Source organism: Phaethon aethereus (assembly GCF_964289735.1).
Source record: "Phaethon aethereus genome assembly, chromosome: 1".
NCBI lineage: Eukaryota > Metazoa > Chordata > Aves > Phaethontiformes > Phaethontidae > Phaethon > Phaethon aethereus.
Window position 1 is genome coordinate 1108262 of NC_138575.1, and position 17863 is coordinate 1126124.

Below are 17863 nucleotides of genomic sequence, written 5' to 3' on the forward strand. Positions count from 1 at the left end.
GGCTTGTGCTCATCCTTCCGGCCCCCACGTCGCCCCCACGGTCGCGGGGGGGGCAGGAAAAGGGGTGCGGGGGGTGCGGGGGGGTGCGGGGGCAGGAAAACGTTCGGGCTCGTCCGGGATTTGAACCCGGGACCTCTCGCACCCTAAGCGAGAATCATACCCCTAGACCAACGAGCCGCCGCAGCGCCACTCGCTCCTCCACAGGACACGCGTGGGTGGCCGCGGCGCGGGGGCGGCCGGGGCGGGGGGCGAGGGACGCGGCGGGGCAGCACCAGAGGTGCAGACGACCCCCCCCCCGCCAAAGGCACCCCCCAACCACACACCCCCCCGGCTGTGCCCCCCCGGCACTGCACCCCCAAGTAGTGCCCCCCAAGTAGCCCCCCCCCGGCACTGCACCCCCCCCGGCAGCCCAGGCTCCCCCCGACCCATGGGGTCGTCCCCCGCCACGGGGCAGAGCAGTGGGGCAATAAATAGTGGGTGACGCTGTGGGGGCACCCTAGGGTGCTGGGGGGGGAGGTGTGACCTCACTGGGGGGACCCCAACGCCCCACCCGAACCAACCCGGGACGTCCCGGTGGCAGCAAGACCAAAGCTCGGGGTCCCCTGCGTGTCTCTGGGGACCCCCCCCAGCCCGCCCCAGAGTGGGGCTGGGGGGGGGCCCTCACGCCCCCCCAAATCCCCCGGGAGCCCCGGCAATCGGCTCGGCCCGGCTTAGGGAGGCCGATTAGGCTCCCGGTCCGGCTTAGCCCCCCCTAATCCCCAAGTTTGCCCCAGGATGAAGCCCTGATCCCCCCCTCAGCCGTTAAGCGGCTTGGAGCCGGGCAGGGTATATCAGAGGGGGAGGGCAGGGGACCACCACGTCCCCCCGCCCCCCCCCAGCCCCGTCACCATGTCGGGCGACGAGGAGTTTTACCTCTTCAAGAACGTGTCCTCGGTGGGGCCGTGGGATGGTCCCCAGTACCACATCGCCCCGGCGTGGGCCTTCTACCTGCAGACGGCCTTCATGGGCGTCGTCTTCTTGGTGGGGACCCCCCTCAACACCATCGTCCTGGTGGTCACCGTCAAGTACAAGAAGCTGAGGCAGCCCCTCAACTACATCCTGGTGAACATCTCCTTCAGCGGCTTCATGGCCTGCATCTTCAGCGTCTTCACCGTCTTCGTCTCCAGCTCCCAGGGTTACTTCGTCTTCGGCAAGCACATGTGTGCCTTGGAGGGCTTCGTGGGGGCCACCGCAGGTAGGTGTCGGGGTGACCGCTGTGGGCTGGGGGGGCTGTAGGTAGGGTTGACCACCTAGAGAGTTGGTTTGGTGGAGCTGTAGGTGAAGGTGATCACCGTGGTCTGGTGGGACCGTAGGAATTGGGGTGACCACCATGGTTTGGTGGAGCTGTAGGAGTTGGGGTGACCACCATGGTCTGAGGGGGCTGTAGGTAGGGGTGACCACCATGGTTTGGTGGAGCTGTAGGTGAAGGTGATGACTGTGGTCTGATGGGACCATAGGAATTGGGGTGACCACCATGGTTTGGTGGAGCTGTAGGAGTTGGGGTGACCACCGTGGTCTGGGGGGGCTGTAGGTAGGGGTGACCACCATGGTTTGGTGGAGCTGTAGGAGTTGGGGTGACCACCATGGTCTGAGGGGGCTGTAGGTAGGGGTGACCACCATGGTTTGGTGGAGCTGTAGGTGAAGGTGATGACTGTGGTCTGATGGGACCATAGGAATTGGGGTGACCACCATGGTTTGGTGGAGCTGTAGGAGTTGGGGTGACCACCATGGTCTGAGGGGGCTGTAGGTAGGGGTGACCACCATGGTTTGGTGGAGCTGTAGGTGAAGGTGATGACTGTGGTCTGATGGGACCATAGGAATTGGGGTGACCACCATGGTTTGGTGGAGCTGTAGGAGTTGGGGTGACCACCGTGGTCTGGGGGGGCTGTAGGTAGGGGTGACCACCATGGTTTGGTGGAGCTGTAGGAGTTGGGGTGACCACCATGGTCTGAGGGGGCTGTAGGTAGGGGTGACCACCATGGTTTGGTGGAGCTGTAGGTGAAGGTGATGACTGTGGTCTGATGGGACCATAGGAATTGGGGTGACCACCATGGTTTGGTGGAGCTGTAGGAGTCAGGGTGACCACCACAACTGGCTGGGGATGCGGGTTGGGGTGACCAGCGTGGCCTGGGGGGGGCCATAGGAGCCGGGGCGACCGCGCCGGGCCTGGGGCCGTGGGGCGGGGCGGCGGGTTGAGGCCGCGGCGCTGCGCCCCCAGGGCTGGTGACCGGGTGGTCCTTGGCCTTCCTGGCCTTCGAGCGCTACATCGTCATCTGCAAACCCTTCGGCAACTTCCGCTTCAGCGCCAAGCACGCGCTGGTGGCCGTGGCGGCCACCTGGCTCATCGGCGTCGGCGTCGCCATCCCCCCCTTCTTCGGGTGGAGCAGGTGGGGGGCGCGGCGGGCGGGGGGCCGGCGGGCTGCGGGCAGGGTGCCGGACGGCGCCGGGAGCGGTGGGTGCGGTGCCGTGTGCGCGCCGCGGGTCTGCCGGGAGGGTGCTGAGCCGCCCAGCAGTGCCGCGGGGGTGCCGTGGGGTGCTATAGGGCTGCCATTGGGTGCTATAGGAGTGCCATAGGGGTGCCGTAGGGCTGCCGCGGGGTGCCGTAGGGTGCCGTAGGGTGCCATAGGGGTGCCATGGGTAATATAGGGGTGCCATGGGGTGCTATAGGGGTGCCATAAGTGTGCCATGGGGTGCCATGGGGTGCTGTAGGGTGCCATAGGGGTGCCATAGGGGTGCCGTGGGGTGCCATAGGGTGCTATAGGGGTGCCATAAGTGTGCCATGGGGTGCTGTAGGGTGCCATAGCAGTGCCATGGGGTGCCATGGGGGTGCTATAGGGCTGCCATAGGCGTGCTGTTGGGCTGTCATGGGCTGCTATAGGGTGCCATAGGGGTGCCATAAGGGTGCCATGGGTAGCCTTGGGGTGCTACAGGGGTGCCATGGGGTGCTATAGGGTGCTATAGGGGTGCCGTGGGGGTGCCATAGGGGTGCCATAGGGGTGCCATGGGGTGCCATAAGGGTGCCATGGGGTGCCACGGGGTGCTTTAGGGTGCCATGGGGTGCCATAAGGGTGCCAGAGGGTGCTATAGGGGTGCCACAGGGTGCTATAAGGGTGCCATAATTGTGCCACGGGGAGCCATGGGGTGCTATAGGGTGCCATAAGTGTGCCATGGGGTGCCATGGGGTGCTGTAGGGTGCCATAGGGGTGCCATAGGGGTGCCGTGGGGTGCCATAGGGTGCTATAGGAGTGCCATAAGTGTGCCATGGGGTGCTGTAGGGTGCCATAGCAGTGCCATGGGGTGCCATAGGGGTGCTATAGGGCTGCCATAGGCGTGCTGTTGGGCTGTCATTGGCTGCTATAGGGTGCCATAGGGGTGCCATAAGGGTGCCATGGGTAGCCTTGGGGTGCTACAGGGGTGCCATGGGGTGCTATAGGGTGCTATAGGGGTGCCGTGGGGGTGCCATAGGGGTGCCATGGGGTGCCATAAGGGTGCCATGGGGTGCCACGGGGTGCTTTAGGGTGCCATGGGGTGCCATAAGGGTGCCAGAGGGTGCTATAGGGGTGCCACAGGGTGCTATAAGGGTGCCATAAGGGTGCCACGGGGAGCCATGGGGTGCTATAGGGTGCCATGGCGTGCCATAAGGGTGCCATGGGGTGCTGTAGGGGTGCCACAGGGTGCTATAAGGGTGCCATAAGGGTGCCACGGGGTGCTACAGGGATGCCATGGGGTGCTATAGGGTGCTATAGGGGTGCCGTGGGGGTGCCATAGGGGTGCCATAGGGGTGCCATAAGGGTGCCATGGGGTGCCATAGGGTGCTGTAGGGCTGCCATGGGGTGCCGCAGGGGGGACCCAGGGGCGCCGCGGGGATCCCGCCGGGGCGGCCCGTGGCCGCGGGGCGGGCGCTGAGCGCGCGCGCCCCACAGGTACATCCCCGAGGGGCTGCAGTGCTCCTGCGGCCCCGACTGGTACACGGTGGGCACCAAGTACAAGAGCGAGTACTACACCTGGTTCCTCTTCATCTTCTGCTTCATCGTGCCCCTCTCCCTCATCATCTTCTCCTACTCCCAGCTGCTCAGCGCCCTGCGGGCCGTGAGTCCGGGCGGCGCGGGCGGCGGGAGCGGCGGCCGGAGGGGCGGGCGGGGGGGCCGGGGGCGGCCGGAGGGAGGCGGGGGGGGGGGGGGCAGGCGGCTCCGGGACCCCGACCCCCGGCTTTGGGCGCAGGTGGCGGCGCAGCAGCAGGAGTCGGCCACGACGCAGAAGGCGGAGCGGGAGGTGTCGCGCATGGTGGTGGTGATGGTGGGCTCCTTCTGCCTCTGCTACGTGCCCTACGCCTCCCTGGCCATGTACATGGTGAACAACCGCAACCACGGGCTGGACCTGCGCCTGGTCACCATCCCTGCCTTCTTCTCCAAGAGCGCCTGCATCTACAACCCCATCATCTACTGCTTCATGAACAAACAGGTGCCCGCGCGGCGGCGGGACGCCCGGGGACACCCCGGCGGGGAGATGGGGACACACGGGGACACTGGGGCGATGGGGACACCGGGGGACACTGGGACAATGGGGACACACGGGGACACTGGGGGCAATGGGGAGATCCTGGGGACACCGGGGCGACGGGGACACACGGGGACACTGGGGCAATGAGGAGATCCTGGGGACACCGGGGCAATGGGGACACCGGGGGACACTGGGACAATGGGGACACCGGGGGACACTGGGGCGATGGGGACACACGGGGACACTGGGGCAATGGGGAGATCCTGGGGACACCGGGGTGACGGGGACACACGGGGACACTGGGGCAATGGGGAGATCCTGGGGACACCGGGGCGATGGGGAGATCCTGGGGACACCCCGGCGGTGAGATCCTGGGGATGCCGGGGCGATGGGGACACCCGGGGACACCCCAGCGGGGACACCCGGGGGCACCCCAATGGGGAGATTCTGGGGACGCCCCAATGGGGACACCTGGGGACACCCTGGCGGCGAGATCCTGGGGAGACCAGGGTGATGGGGACACCCAAGGACACCAGGGAGATGGGAAGATCCTGGGGACACCCTGATGGGGATATCTGGGGATACCGGCGCGATGGGGACACACGGGGACACACAGGGACACCGGGGAGATGGGGAGATCCTGGGGGCACCGGGGTGATGGGGACATCCTGGGGGCACCGGAGCCATGGGGACACCCCAGGGTGCCCAAGAGTGTCTGGGGACCAAGGACGTGCAGGGGCACCCAGCCACCGCAGCCACCCAGGGGTGCCCGGGGACGCCTGTGGGGCCGGGGGTACCGCGTCCCTGGGGCCGGGGGCCGGCGCGGCACCGGGGATGGGAGGACGGTCCCGGAGCGGGAGGGGGAGACGCGCGGGACCCCCGGGGCTGAGCCGGCCGCGCTCCCGTCCCCGTAGTTCCGCGCCTGCATCATGGAGACGGTCTGCGGGAAGCCCATGACGGACGACTCGGACATCTCCAGCTCGGCGCAGCGGACCGAGGTCTCCTCCGTCTCCTCCAGCCAGGTCAGCCCCAGCTGAGGAGCCGCCAGCACCCGCCCCGGCCCCGGGACCCCCCGGCTGTCCTCGCTATAGGGCTGGGGCTTCCCTGGGGGTCCGGGGCCTCGGCCGGCCTAGGATGTAGGTGCGGGTGGGACAATAAACCACCGCCGCGGTCTGAACGCAACGCCGAGCCCGTCTGTGTGTCGCTGGCCCCACGGCGGGGCGGGGCTGGGGGTCCCGTGGGCGGCTCGGCCCCACGGCGATGCCGGTGCAAGACCCTGCTCCCTTGTCCTTGGGCGGGACCCACGCGCAGCCGTGGGGCAGGGAGGTGGGATGCAGGGGTGGGGTTGGGGTGGTGCAGAGCCCCCCATCTGTGGGGCTGGGGCAAGGCTGGATCCCATAAGTGGGGCTGAGCCCCCTTCGATGGGGTTGGAGTGGTGCTGGGGCCTCATCTATGGGGCTGGGGTGGTGCAGAGCCCCCATCCATGGGGCTGGGCTGGACCCCGCCCGTGGGGTCAGGGTAGTGCACAGCCCCCGTCTATGGGGCTGGAGCGAGGCCGAGCTCCTCTCCATGGGGCCGGACTGGTGCTGGATCCCTTCTGTGGGGCCGGGGTGGTGCTGAGCCCCCATCTATGGGGCTGAGGCCCAAATCCATGGGGCAAAGGTGTGGCTGAGCCCCCACCCATGAGCGCTGGGGCAGTGGGGACAAGGACGCATTTCCCCCCCCCCAGCCCCCCAAGCCATGCCAGGACCCCCGCCCCACACCTCAACCTCCCCCCAGGCGTGGGGTGCCCGTGCCCCGATTGGGGTGCAAGCTGGGGGGCCGGAGGGCCACACCCGGGGGGTACCCTGGGCGGGGGGCAGCGATGCCGGGGGGCAGAAACACCTCGGCGTGAAGCGAGGCGTGGGGCGGGGGAGCGGGGTCAGCCCCCGCCTCGCGCCCCCGTTTTGGGGCGAAAGGGGCAGGATTCGGCGCGAGCCCCCGGCCACGGCCCGAGGCAGCGTTGGGGGTGAACGGAAACAGGTTTATTGAGCCACAGAAGCCTCCGAGGCGGCCGCGAAGCTCCGTTTACACCAAAATTAACTCGTCCCGAGAGGAATACCGGAGGAATAAACACAGTGGGGCGAGAGGGGGGGGACACACAGGTGTGGGGCGAGCCCCACGGCGGGAGACAAAAGTAGTGTCTGGAACGGGTAACGCCGCGCGTCGCTCCGAAGCCCTTCGGGGCGGAGAAAGCCGAGCGCGCCGGAGCGCGCCGGAGCCGGCGCGGCGCGCGGGGAAGCGGCCGGGGCGGCCGATGGCGGCGGCGAGCCTCCCCACTGGAGGCGGGGGTAGCGCCCGGCGCGCGTACGGGCTCGGCCGCTCCGCCGGCGCGCGGGAGCGGGGGCGTTACTTTAAGAAAGGCAGAGGAAAGACGAGGGGTACATATATATCTATACGTTACAGCCCGCGCGTCTCACGCCCGGAGCAGAGCCGGTTAAGGGAGAAGTCGGGTTTTTCGGCCGGCGCCGGCCTCGGGGCGACGCCGGCGGCGAAGGGCCCGCGGGTGCCGGCGGCGAGGCGGCCCTGGGCAAAGCGGGGAGCGCACGGCTCAAAAAAACCCCCAAAACCCAAATATAATATTAATAACGCAAAAAAGAGCAATTCGGCCCTGCCTCCCCCGCGGCCCTTTTGGGGGGTTCAAGGCACTTCGAGCGACGCCGTTTCCGGGTTTTGCAAATCCGGCTCCTCCGGCAAAAGCGCGGGCAGCGCGCGGGCCAAGGCCACCGGCGCCGGGCACGCCGTGCCGCGGGCTGCGCAAAGCCGCGGCTAAAACACGCAGGGGTTTTGTTTTTCCTTTTTGGCCCTTATCGTTCGCCGGCTTCTTGTGGGGGGCTTTGGTTAAGTTTTTTGGGGGGGGGCTTTTTTTTTTTTTTTTTATTTTTTTTTTATTTAAAAGCGGCGCCGGGTAGGTACGGCCCCGGGGCGGCGAGGGAGGCAGGGCAAGGGGGGAAGCGGCACCCTCGCTCTGCGCCCCGCTCGTCAGGACACGCGGTTCTTCGCTCCCCGCCGAACCACGACGGATACAAAAATCAACAGAACTCGTTAAGACCAGAAAACCACGTGTAAATCTTAAAAAAAAAAAAAAACAAAACCCAAAAAACCACAAAAAAACCCAACAAACCGCCCCAAAAAACCCCACAGAGTGGCTTCCAGAAGAGCGCGTCCCCGTCCCTTCGGGAAGGAAGGAGGGGGGGGAAAGAAAAACCAACCCAAGCGAAAAGGACGGGAAAGGATTCGTTTCGTTTTGCGTCGTTTCACCTCATCGCCTGAAATAAGTCTCAGGAGCGAAAAACGTTTCTTCACCATCGTCCCAGGAACGGTAGAAAATAAATTATTTAAGGAACGGCTTTGTCCGCGCAGCGCTCAGAACTCATCGTGCCGCACCAGGGCCTCCCCGAAGTCCGTGGCCTGGCTCCCCACGAACAAGTCGTACTTCTCCACGATCTCCTCCCGGCTCAGCTTGCCGTCCTGCGGGAGCGCGGAGACCCAAACGCCCGTCACTTCCCCGGCCAGCCGCCCCGCGCCGCCCGCCCCGGCCTTCCCCCCGCCCGGGCCGCCCCTAATTAAAGGCAGCCTAACGAAGGCGCTAGCTTTATCGGCGGGGAAAGGGCGCGTGGGCGCGCGCCCGGCTCCGGCGGAGACCCCCGAGGGGCGGGAAGGCGCCGTCCCCACCTTGTTCTGGTCGGATTCGTAGACGAGGTGCCGCGCTTCCGCCTCGGCGTGGTCGTAATCCGAGGGGAGGATCCAATCCTTGGTTTCTTCCTTGTCCATTTTGCCGTCGCGGTTCTTGTCCCTGAACTCCACGAATTGCTCCCGCTCCGTCTTCACCCACTCGGGCTCGTCGGCCTCGCCGTCGTGGCTGTACATGTCGCCTGGACGGCACGGCGGGCATGGGCCGCGCGCCCCTCCGCCCGACACCCCCCCTCCCCGAAGGGGAACGCGCCGGAGGGGCCGCCGGGAGCGCGCGCCGCGCCGGGACGGACCCCGGGATCGGCGCGCGGGCCGCCGCTGGCAAGGGCGCGACCGGGACCCCCCCTCCCCGCGTCCCTGCGGCGGCTCCCCCGTCTTCAAGGACCCACTTTAAGCCTCTTTATTTCCCTAAATTCACCCTAAATTTCAAGCGCCGGCCGAAAGGGGCTCGGAGAAGTGGGCAGCTTTTCTCCGCGTTCAAAAAAAAAAAAAACAACTAAACAACACCCCAAAAAACAACAAACCCCCCAAAAAAAGAGGCCGAGCCTGGATTCGGAGCAGGTGCTCCCCCCCCCGGGGCCTGGGAGCCGCCCTGCCCACCCCCAGCACCCAACGCCTGTCGCCGGTTCGGGATTTAACCCAGAAACCCCGCAGCGAGGCCGGGGGAGCGGGGCAGGGCTAAAGTTAGGAAGTTAAAGAGGGAGATAACAACATTCCAGGAGGGGGAGGGCAGGGAAAACACGTGCCGGCAGCTGCCGCTGCGCCGCGGGCCGGGGCGCAGAGGGGACGCGGAGGGCGGCGGCAGAGCCGGGGTGCCGGCGTCTCACCTATGTACTCTTCCAGGTCAATGAAGCCGTCGCCGTTCTTGTCGATGTCCTCCATGGTCTCCTGCAGGGGGGAGACGGCGGTGATTGCCAGATTTCCAACCCTCTCCATCCATTTGGGTTTTTTTTTTTTTTTTTTTACCAAAAACACTGAATTTTCTGCGAGATCCCCGCCCGCGGCTCCCCGGCCGCAGCGGACCCACCTGCACGACTATATCTTTCATGTAATCGTACTCTTCGGGGTGCAGAAAGGCAGTGAACTCTTCCTTGGTGGCGGTCAAGTCTCCATCCCTGTCAGCCATCTTGAAGCGTCGCTCATCTCGCACCATCATTTGTTTATAATTAAATCCGTCATCGGGGTCCGGGTCATCTGGGGCAGGAGGAGAGAAGAGGCAGCCGCCCCCGGTCAGCTCGGGCAGGGGGGAGATGCCCCATGGTCACCACCAACCCAGCTTCAACCCAAGCTCAACCTAAGCTCAACTCAACCTCCTCAACCCAACCTCAACCCAACAGCCTCAACCTCAACCTCAACCCAACCTCAACTTCCCAACACTTTGCCACGGCAGCCTGAATTTTAGAGATCGGCGGCCATCATGTCTCTCCTGCCCCTCGGCCAGGACGAAGAGGAGCTGCCAGCAGCCGTGGGATACCAGCATTCCTGAGGAAGATGCCCCCAGCAGATAGGAATCGGGGGTTCTTTCTGGCCGGTGCGGCCCTGGCGGCTCGGCCCAAGCTATTTCTGGAGGAGAATGTGTAAGGGGATATTGCTCTCCGCTGCCGGGGCGGCTTCAAAGCCAGCGAAACATCACCCAGCACCCGCCGCAGCAGGAATATCTGGGCACATATGGCCACTAGATATAGCTACGCCAACAGCTATAGATAAGCTTCGGGATACCGAAGCGGGCTTTGTTTGTCAGCCTATAGGAAAATATCGATAGAGGAGGACGTGGCCGAATCCTTGCGGGGTGAAGTTAAGCGAGAGCCAGGCCCGGTCTAAAAAAAGGCTCCCTCCCTTCTCTGTTTACATCCAGGACAAAAGGCAGGGGATTAAGCAGCTCTGTGCAAGCCCCGGTGCTGGCCAACCATTAGATATAAGACGGTAAGAAGATTTTATTTTAAGTCACCTCTAGGGCACAATTAAGCCTGAAGTTTCCTACCTACTCCCCAGCTTTCGCCTGGGAAAGCGGCGTGTGCCGAAAGCTCAAACAGAAGCCTCAGGACGAGCGCTGGCTCGCACGACGGCGGAGCCAGGCGAAGCGAAAGGCCATTTCTTTAAATACGTTTAAAGAATTTATTTAAATTCTTAAATACATTTGGCCGAGCGGCTTTAATCAGTTTTAACCAGGTGGCCAAGCGGCAAAAAGCCGAGCAAGCTGACTTAACAAGGGCGAAACCCACCCAAAAAAACCGCTTTGCCTTCGGGTCCCTGACCTCGGGGGCACAAGCGAAAGGTTTGCCAGGGCGGGTTGAGGGGAGGGAGCTGGGGAAGCGCTCGGGAGCTGCCGGCGGCAAAGCCACGAGCTCAACTTTTTAATCTTCCCGGAGAGACACAAGCGTTCCTGCTTCCACGAGCCACCCGCGGCGGCAAGCGGGTCTGACGGGACTGAAGGACAGCAACGAAAAAATGCATTCTTATTCTTATTTTGAAGGGGGTTTTAAAGGGAGTTTGACTTTAAGGTGAAGCTCTTGGATATCTACCGCTTGATATTCTTGCTTTCCGCACGGAAAGCAGGATTTCGATCCTGCCCGCGGCGCCGACGCGCACCGAGCTGCTCGATTACGGCACTGGGTGCAGCCCAGTGACTAATACAGTGCTGAAGTTTTTTAAAAACAAACAAACAACAAAAAAACCCACCCCAAAACCAAACAACATTTCGCTGTGATGACAAAAAGCAAGCATTTTTTAAATACTCAGTAGAGCAGTAAGAGAGGGTGGTGCCTCGGCTCCCCCGCGCCGGGAGAGGGATGTTCTTAACTCGATTAAGGGATCGGCCGGCCTCTTGGCCGCGCGTCAACTCTCCGGAGGCGTTTCCAACGCCGCGCCGGCCGGAGAGCGAGGAGAGTCCCGTGTAAGGGACGAGAACATTTCAGCAGAATGGTGCCGGGGAAAGGAAGGGGGGGGAAAAAAAAAAAAAAAAGGAAACAACAAAAAAAAAGGCAATTCCTGCTGCAAAGGGAGCGCGGAGCCAAGGCGGGAGGCAGGCGGGAGAGCGGGGCGGTTGGGATCTTCCTGGCGTTCGGGAAGGACAAAAGTACGTGGGAGCAGCGCTCCGGCCGGCTTTCTCGGCCGCGGCCAAGGGCACTCGGCGTCGAGCACCGGTCCCCGGCTCTGGCTGCCGCGACCTGTACGGCGGATCGTCCGTCGCGGGGGCCGGGCGCTCCCCTCTCTTACAAATTAGGCTTGAGAAAGGGTTTCCTCGTTAGGGTTCTTTTCCTCGTCAGGGTTGTTGGTTTGGTTTTGTTTTGGATTCTATCCCTAGAGGTCACAAATCCCACTGCACGGGCTGCAAAGAGCGTGATAAAAGCCCTCCTAGGACCTCTTCAAGGCTGGATTTGAACGGGCAGCTAGGCTGGGCTTTCTGCGGACCCCAGTAATTCAGCATGAATGGAAAAGCGAAGCTTAGTAAGGCCTGCCCCGGCCCTGAGGGGGTGCGAGGAGCTTAGCAAGACCTGCCTGCAAACTTCCACCTGCCTCGGGCTTTAACCCGCTCCTTCACAAGGAAGAGCCCGAGGGAAGACGGATGAGCCGGCCGCCATACGTTCTGCGGGGCATTTGACTATCTTTGGAAATACTCAGTAAATTACACTGGATTCCGTGCTTTCAAGCCGTAGCTCATCGTCCCATATATGTATGCGCTCCGGGGGGCGGGAAGAACTGGCAGGGGAACTGGTATTTTTCTAAACGTCTTAACCCCAGAAGAGTTTCTTCTTACCTCACTCCTCGGGGTGTTTGAGTCCTTACGGGGCTGCTGACCTCTCCTGCGTGCCAAAAGCTACGGGCTCCGGGGTCTAAAGCTACTGCCGGGACAAGGGGGGAAGCCGAGATGCGCGCGCAGGCCTTTGGAAAGGGATTAAAGAGGCTCTTTGCTAACGATCTGCGGGGGTTCGGGGAGGGCGCAGACGCCCAGCAAAGCGTGGCTTCGACAGGTTAGTCGGCGTCTTTCTGCAGCTACTAAAATGGCACCGGTAGCTTGAAATTCAAAAGCTAGAAGGCAAAAAAAAAAACCCCAAAACCCACTACCCCAGGGGCCTTTCGTCACATCGCCGCTCGCGCCGAGCTCCGAGCTGCTTTTCACAATTAAGGGCATCAATAAAGCAGAGTTACGTGGCCGCGTGTCGATCGCGAGCTTCACCTTTGAGGTTTGTTTTTTTCTCCCCCACTTTTTTTTTTTCCCTCCCCCTTCGATCGCCCTTCGTGAAGGCCACCGGAGGGTAAACGCGGAGGACTTGCTTTGGTTTTAAGCCCGAGGCTTCGGGGATGAGCGGAGAGCTCCCGCTCCATCGATCGCACTTCTGCTTTATTGATGAGAGACCACCACCAGATCGGACACCTCGCCCCTTACCGAGGTAAGTGCCATATGTCACGTTTCTGTACTCATCCCAGGAGATAAATCCATCTTGGTTCATGTCAAACTCCTGCCACTGGCGTTCGACACTGTCATACACGTATTTCTTCTGGGCCTTCTTAATCCAGGCTTTCAGCTCCCCCTCCGTCACAAACCCATCCTTATCCGTGTCTATCTTATCTACCATCATTCTACAAAAACAAAACAGCAAGTTTCAAGCGCCGGCTCCGCAAAGTTTATATCCCAAGAGTAGAGACCTACCTAAGATGTAGCCGTAGGTGGCATTTTTATATTCCTCCCAAGAAATGAGGCCGTCCTCATTGAGGTCGTGCCCTTTCCACTGCCGCTCTACATCCTCGTATATCCAGCGCTTTTGTGCAAACTTAATCCAGTCTTTCAGCTCTTCCACAGTTACAAACCCGTCTTTGTCTTCATCTATTTTACTTACAATCTTTCTGTAGAAAATGCAGAAAAATCCAGCAAAAGTTAAGGGCAACAAGGTTCTAGTTCTACGGGGCGGAGCAGCGGCACCGCGGCGGCCCGCTCCCGGGTGCCGGAGGGAGCAAGTCGCAGCGTTTATCACCGGGTCCCGGCAGCGTGACCGCACGGACGGCTTGTCCTCGGAAGCGCCGTACAGTCCGGCCGCCGAGACACCGGCTTGCTCGCTCTTGGGGTTGCGTATTCTTCCGGAACCGCGCGCCTTCGGGGAAAGCGTTTTGCCGTTGGACCTTGGGAAACGCCCCGTCGCGCGTCCCCCCCGACGGCGCGCGGGGGGTTAAGCGCATACACATACTTACGTTGAAAAAAAACAAAAAAAAAAACCCCAAAAACAAACGAAAAGGGGAAGACCGGCCCCGGTGAAGGGACACAAAGACCGGGCTTTGGCTTCTTTGCGCGCCCAAGCCCAGCAAGGTGGAGAAAACCCTCACGGGACGGCGCTGGGAAGCCGACGTCGACGTCGGATCCCACCCGAGGACGATGCCCACCCGTTCACCGAGGGAGAAACCGGAGCCGCGTGGTTCGTAAAGCACGGCGCGAGGCCGCTTTATTTTTAGCGGCGGCTGCGCAGAAAAGCCGCCGGGGAGGAACGCAGAGACCCATAGGCAGCCGCACGCGAGCGAAGCGAAACATCGAGCGCCAGCCCAGCCCAGACGGGACACTGGAGCCACCCTGCTCGCAGCTCCCAGCTTTGCTTGTTCCGTAACTGCTTTTAAAAAGCAAAACCACGGTTTCCTCTGCGGCCCAAAGGCTGTTCCTAAAAAACGAAAGGCTGGGATAAGAGTGGTAAAAATACTTTTAAAATAATTTAATAACATTAAATTATTTTATATATATAATCAATGATATTAAATTTAATTTAATAAAAAATATTTTTAAGAAACTCTTCCAGCTGGATGCCGGGCTTCACCTGGGGCGGGTGGCCGCTCGCAGGCCGCGCGCCGCACGTCGGAGGCCCGGGGCGTTTCGCAACCGCATTAACAGTCGCTATTTCGGGGGAAGAGTTGAGAACTTCCACGCGCTGCGCGGCCGACGGAGAGCGGGACGGCGATCCCGCTCCCACGGCACGGGTTAAAGCCTCCCGCTTCGCTTGCGGACGGTTAAGCTGCAAACACGAGAGTCAAGGACCGGGCCATCGTCCTTCCCTGGCTTTGGCACGGGGCGGGCTGGATCCCATCGGGAATTTCCCCAGCTGCTTCCCCAACCACAAAATCTGAACCGTCCCAGCCTTATTAAAAAGGTTTCTGCGACGCCGAACCCCCCGGCACCAGCAAAAGGAGGAGCCGCCGAGCGACAAGACCTGGGCAGCGGCAGATCTCGTACCAAACCGCTTTTCGTCCCTTCGGCCGGGGGCGACGAGAAGGCGGGCCGCCGGCCCGGCCGCGCTGCTCGGCGCTCGGGCACCGGCGCGGCTCGCCGCCGGCACGAGGATGGCTTGGCAGGGCGCCAACGGCCGGAACGAAGAACCGGCGCTCGCGGCGGGGCGATTTCTCCGGGAAAGGTTTCTCGGGGAGGGGGTGGGACACGGCAAACCTTGGGAGGTTCGGTTAGAGAGCAGCTTCCCCCCCAGCTCTAACTGGGTCTGGGGAAAGTTGAACCGTCCCCGCCCGCAGCCCGGGGCGAGCTCGGCGCTGCCGGGGACGCTTCGGCAGCTCCCAAACCTCCGCCTTCAGCTGCTTCCGCGGCTCAGTGCCAGAAGCAGATGCTCACAAGCTGGTTTCCCAGGGCAGAAGCCACAGAACCCGTTAGTTTTCATTCAAAAAAAGCCAAGAGAGACCCAGCCGTTCTGCCGGAGGCCGCAGCAGCCCGGGCGGGGAGGGGGCGGCCGGGGCCCCAGATGTTTTGCGAGGGCTGGCAGCTGGATCCGCTCGGCTTTCCCACTCCCGCCTCCGAGGGGATCCTGTTTGCCCGGCGCTATCGCCGGGAAGCTCGGCGAGCGTTGCCCTAACGCGGCAGCCGTTGAAGAAAAACAAGGTGGAGGAGACGGGACGCTGTTCCAAAAAAAATCCCGGTGGCCCCCAGAAACAGGGAGGTGAGACGAGCAGTACGGAAACAGAGCCGGGAAACGCGGAGCCAGAGCTCTCTCCCAGAAAACTGGCTCCTTTCAACAGCACAACAGGATTTAAAAAAAAAAATAAAAGAAAATTTACATAATTATACATTCATAACAAGTTTATCAAACCCATTCAGGCTCAGGAAAGTGTGATAAATCCGCCTCCGAGTGAAAAAAAAAGCAAAAAAAAAAAAGCTGGTTTTATGTCAAGGGCGAGAGCGGTTTGAAACAGCCTCGTTAAAACATCCGAGTGGAAACTCTTACCCCAGCCCCGCTTCCACTGCCAGCTTTTTCCAGCAGATAACTCAGCAGAACAATGAAATTAAAGCGCAGAGCCGTGACAAAGCCTACGGGTCAGGAAAACAGTGCGGGGGGGGATCGCCGGCGTGTTTCTGCTCTCTGCAGCTGGAGCTGCACGTTCCCCTTCGCCTTCACGCCTGGCGGAGGGGGCAAAAGAAATAATAAAAAAATAAAAGAAAAAAAATCAAGAGATCCTCTCGCAAAAAGCCACCCGGCTCATCTTGTTTTGCAGTTTGCAGACCGACGGGGGCCTCGCTGCAAGGCAGCCAGCGATCCAAAGAGGTTTTCCAGTTTAAAAAGTCCCCGGGGAGGGGGTGGGTGGGTGGGGTGTGTGTGGAATAAAAAAATAAAAAAATAGAAACCTCACACTCCAGCCAAGACTCGTGGGGAAACCTGGCATCACCCCGCCCGGCAAACCCAGCTGCATCCCTCTGGTGTACCTCGCCCTGGTGGCATTTCCCCGAGCACCTACACGTGGTTACGCTTTCCCTTCTCATCAGGGAGACCCATTCCTTCGAAAAAAACAACGAGCAAAACCTCTGGTTTTCGCCGCGCACGTGCTGCCGCGCCGGCCGTAGCGTTGGGCCGAGCGGTCGGGCGCTACGCCGGCGAGCCGAGCCCGTGCAGGCGCCGGAGGACGGGCGCTGCCGCCGGCCCGCCGCCTCCCAAACCAGAAAACCAGAGAAAGCCGAAGGGTTCACGGGGCAATTCGGACACAATTTGGCCGGCCGCAAGTCGGCCCTTCCGCCCGACATCGAGGAGCGTCCCGACGGCAAGGCCAAGCTCAGCAGGGAGGTGCCAGGTGGGAACGCAGCCCTCGGGGGTCTCCGAAAAATGTCTGGTCGGGGCTGAGCCTCCGAAGGTTTAAGCCTTTCTAAGCCCGACGGGAACAACTGCGCCGGCAGCTGCTGCCGCACACAAAGGCGCACGCCGCGGCGCCGGGGAGCCGAGGCCGGCAGGGCCCGCGCCGTCTCCCCGAAACGCCCCGTTCCGGCGTCTGCGGGTGGCAGGGGAGGCAAAGGGACGGAGCAGAAGTTAATTTTCAGGAGTTGCTCCATTTTCGCCAACTCGTGGCTCTGCGCAGCAACCGGCTGCTTCTCGACCGGGAAGAATAACGTGGCAGGAAAATGCAAGTAATCCCCCGGGCCTCCAGACCGCGGCCAGCGAGCGGTACCTCACCGGAGCCCGGCGAGCTCCGTTTGGCACGGTTCGAGTATGGCAAAGGGAAAGGCGCTTCTTTTCATTTACACTTTGTAGTTTTGGGGGAGCATTTGGTGCTTAGACGCAAGGGTGTGTGGTCGGAACGACTCAAGGTGACCCCGCGGGCTGCCAGCAACGTCTCCGGCGAGGAGAACCGCACGCCCGCTGCGTGACTTTGTCACCAGTGCTTTGTGTGTTGGTCACTAAATTGCAGCTACTGCTGCCTGAAAAATGACCTTTAAAAGGTTCTAGTTGAGGCTGCCTCTGGCACCCGAGGTGCAAGAGACCGCACGTGAATGCTGGGGTGACATTTACGGCCAGCACAGCCCGCTGTGGGTTCATTCTCTCCCAATCAAATTTTTATTGCGGCTCTTTTCCTTACCCGAGTCTCTCCTTGCTCTCCTCCGGCGTGAGCTGATCGAAGGTTTTGGCCTCATCGGCGCCGAGGAAGGCGTCGTGGTCGTAGTCGAAGTTCTGCGCGTCGTCGTGGACCTTGTCGCTGAGCTGCGGGTCGTGGTGAACCCGGTCCTTCTTCTCGGTGGGTTTGCTGGAGATGCAGAGCATGGAGAGGGACAGGCACAGGAGGAGCTGAGGGATGGTCATGGTGGCTCAGGCGCACCTACGGGACGGAGAGGGACGGGGGATTTAGGAGCTCGCACCGCGACAGGTACGCCGGAGCGGCACGACGCCGGTTCCAGAGTCGCAAACCAGAGCTCTGACACCAAAACGGGGCGAGCTGATGAATTAATACCAACTATCGGGGCAAAGTGACCTCTGAGCCCTACGGCGCTGGCGGACACCCCGTTACCAGACACGCGGAGCAGCTCCCTGCTCCCACACCCGCCCCGGGCGCCCCGGCCGAGCCCCTCCGTACGGCGCAGAGCAACAACTGTGTTTGCTGGAAGGAGAGCCTCCTCGGCGAGGAATGCGAAGGATGCGTGGCAAACGCGCACGGCGGATCGCCCGTTACGCAGCCCCCGCCGAGCCGGTCGCCAGCCGCGCCGGCTGCCCTCTGCTCTCACGTCCTCCTGCCCGCTTCCCTCCCCAAAAAATCCCCTCCTTCCCAGCGAGGTATCTCGTCCACCCGATAGCTTCAGACGCTCCCCCGACACCCTGTGGCTGGAAGTCTGTCCCACACATATTTCACCATT

The 17863-nt window shown here is 62.0% G+C and overlaps 2 protein-coding genes across 2 annotated transcripts; one reads left to right on the top strand and one right to left on the bottom strand.

Moving 5' to 3' along the window:
• Positions 1–888: 888 nt before the first annotated feature.
• OPN1SW (opsin 1, short wave sensitive) lies at positions 889–5576 on the top strand (the record flags this gene model as incomplete). The annotated part of the gene is made up of 5 exons (XM_082014358.1): positions 889–1234; positions 2258–2426; positions 3963–4128; positions 4261–4500; positions 5454–5576. 5 exons carry the CDS (start codon positions 889–891, stop codon positions 5574–5576), a joined length of 1044 nt encoding a protein of 347 aa, XP_081870484.1.
• Positions 5577–7084: 1508 nt separating this feature from the next.
• CALU (calumenin) lies at positions 7085–17315 on the bottom strand (the record flags this gene model as incomplete). The annotated part of the gene is made up of 6 exons (XM_081998335.1): positions 7085–8049; positions 8254–8453; positions 9099–9159; positions 9299–9465; positions 12923–13116; positions 17095–17315. 6 exons carry the CDS (start codon positions 17313–17315, stop codon positions 7945–7947), a joined length of 948 nt encoding a protein of 315 aa, XP_081854461.1. The 3' UTR covers positions 7085–7944.
• Between the last annotated feature and the right edge of the window lie 548 nt (positions 17316–17863).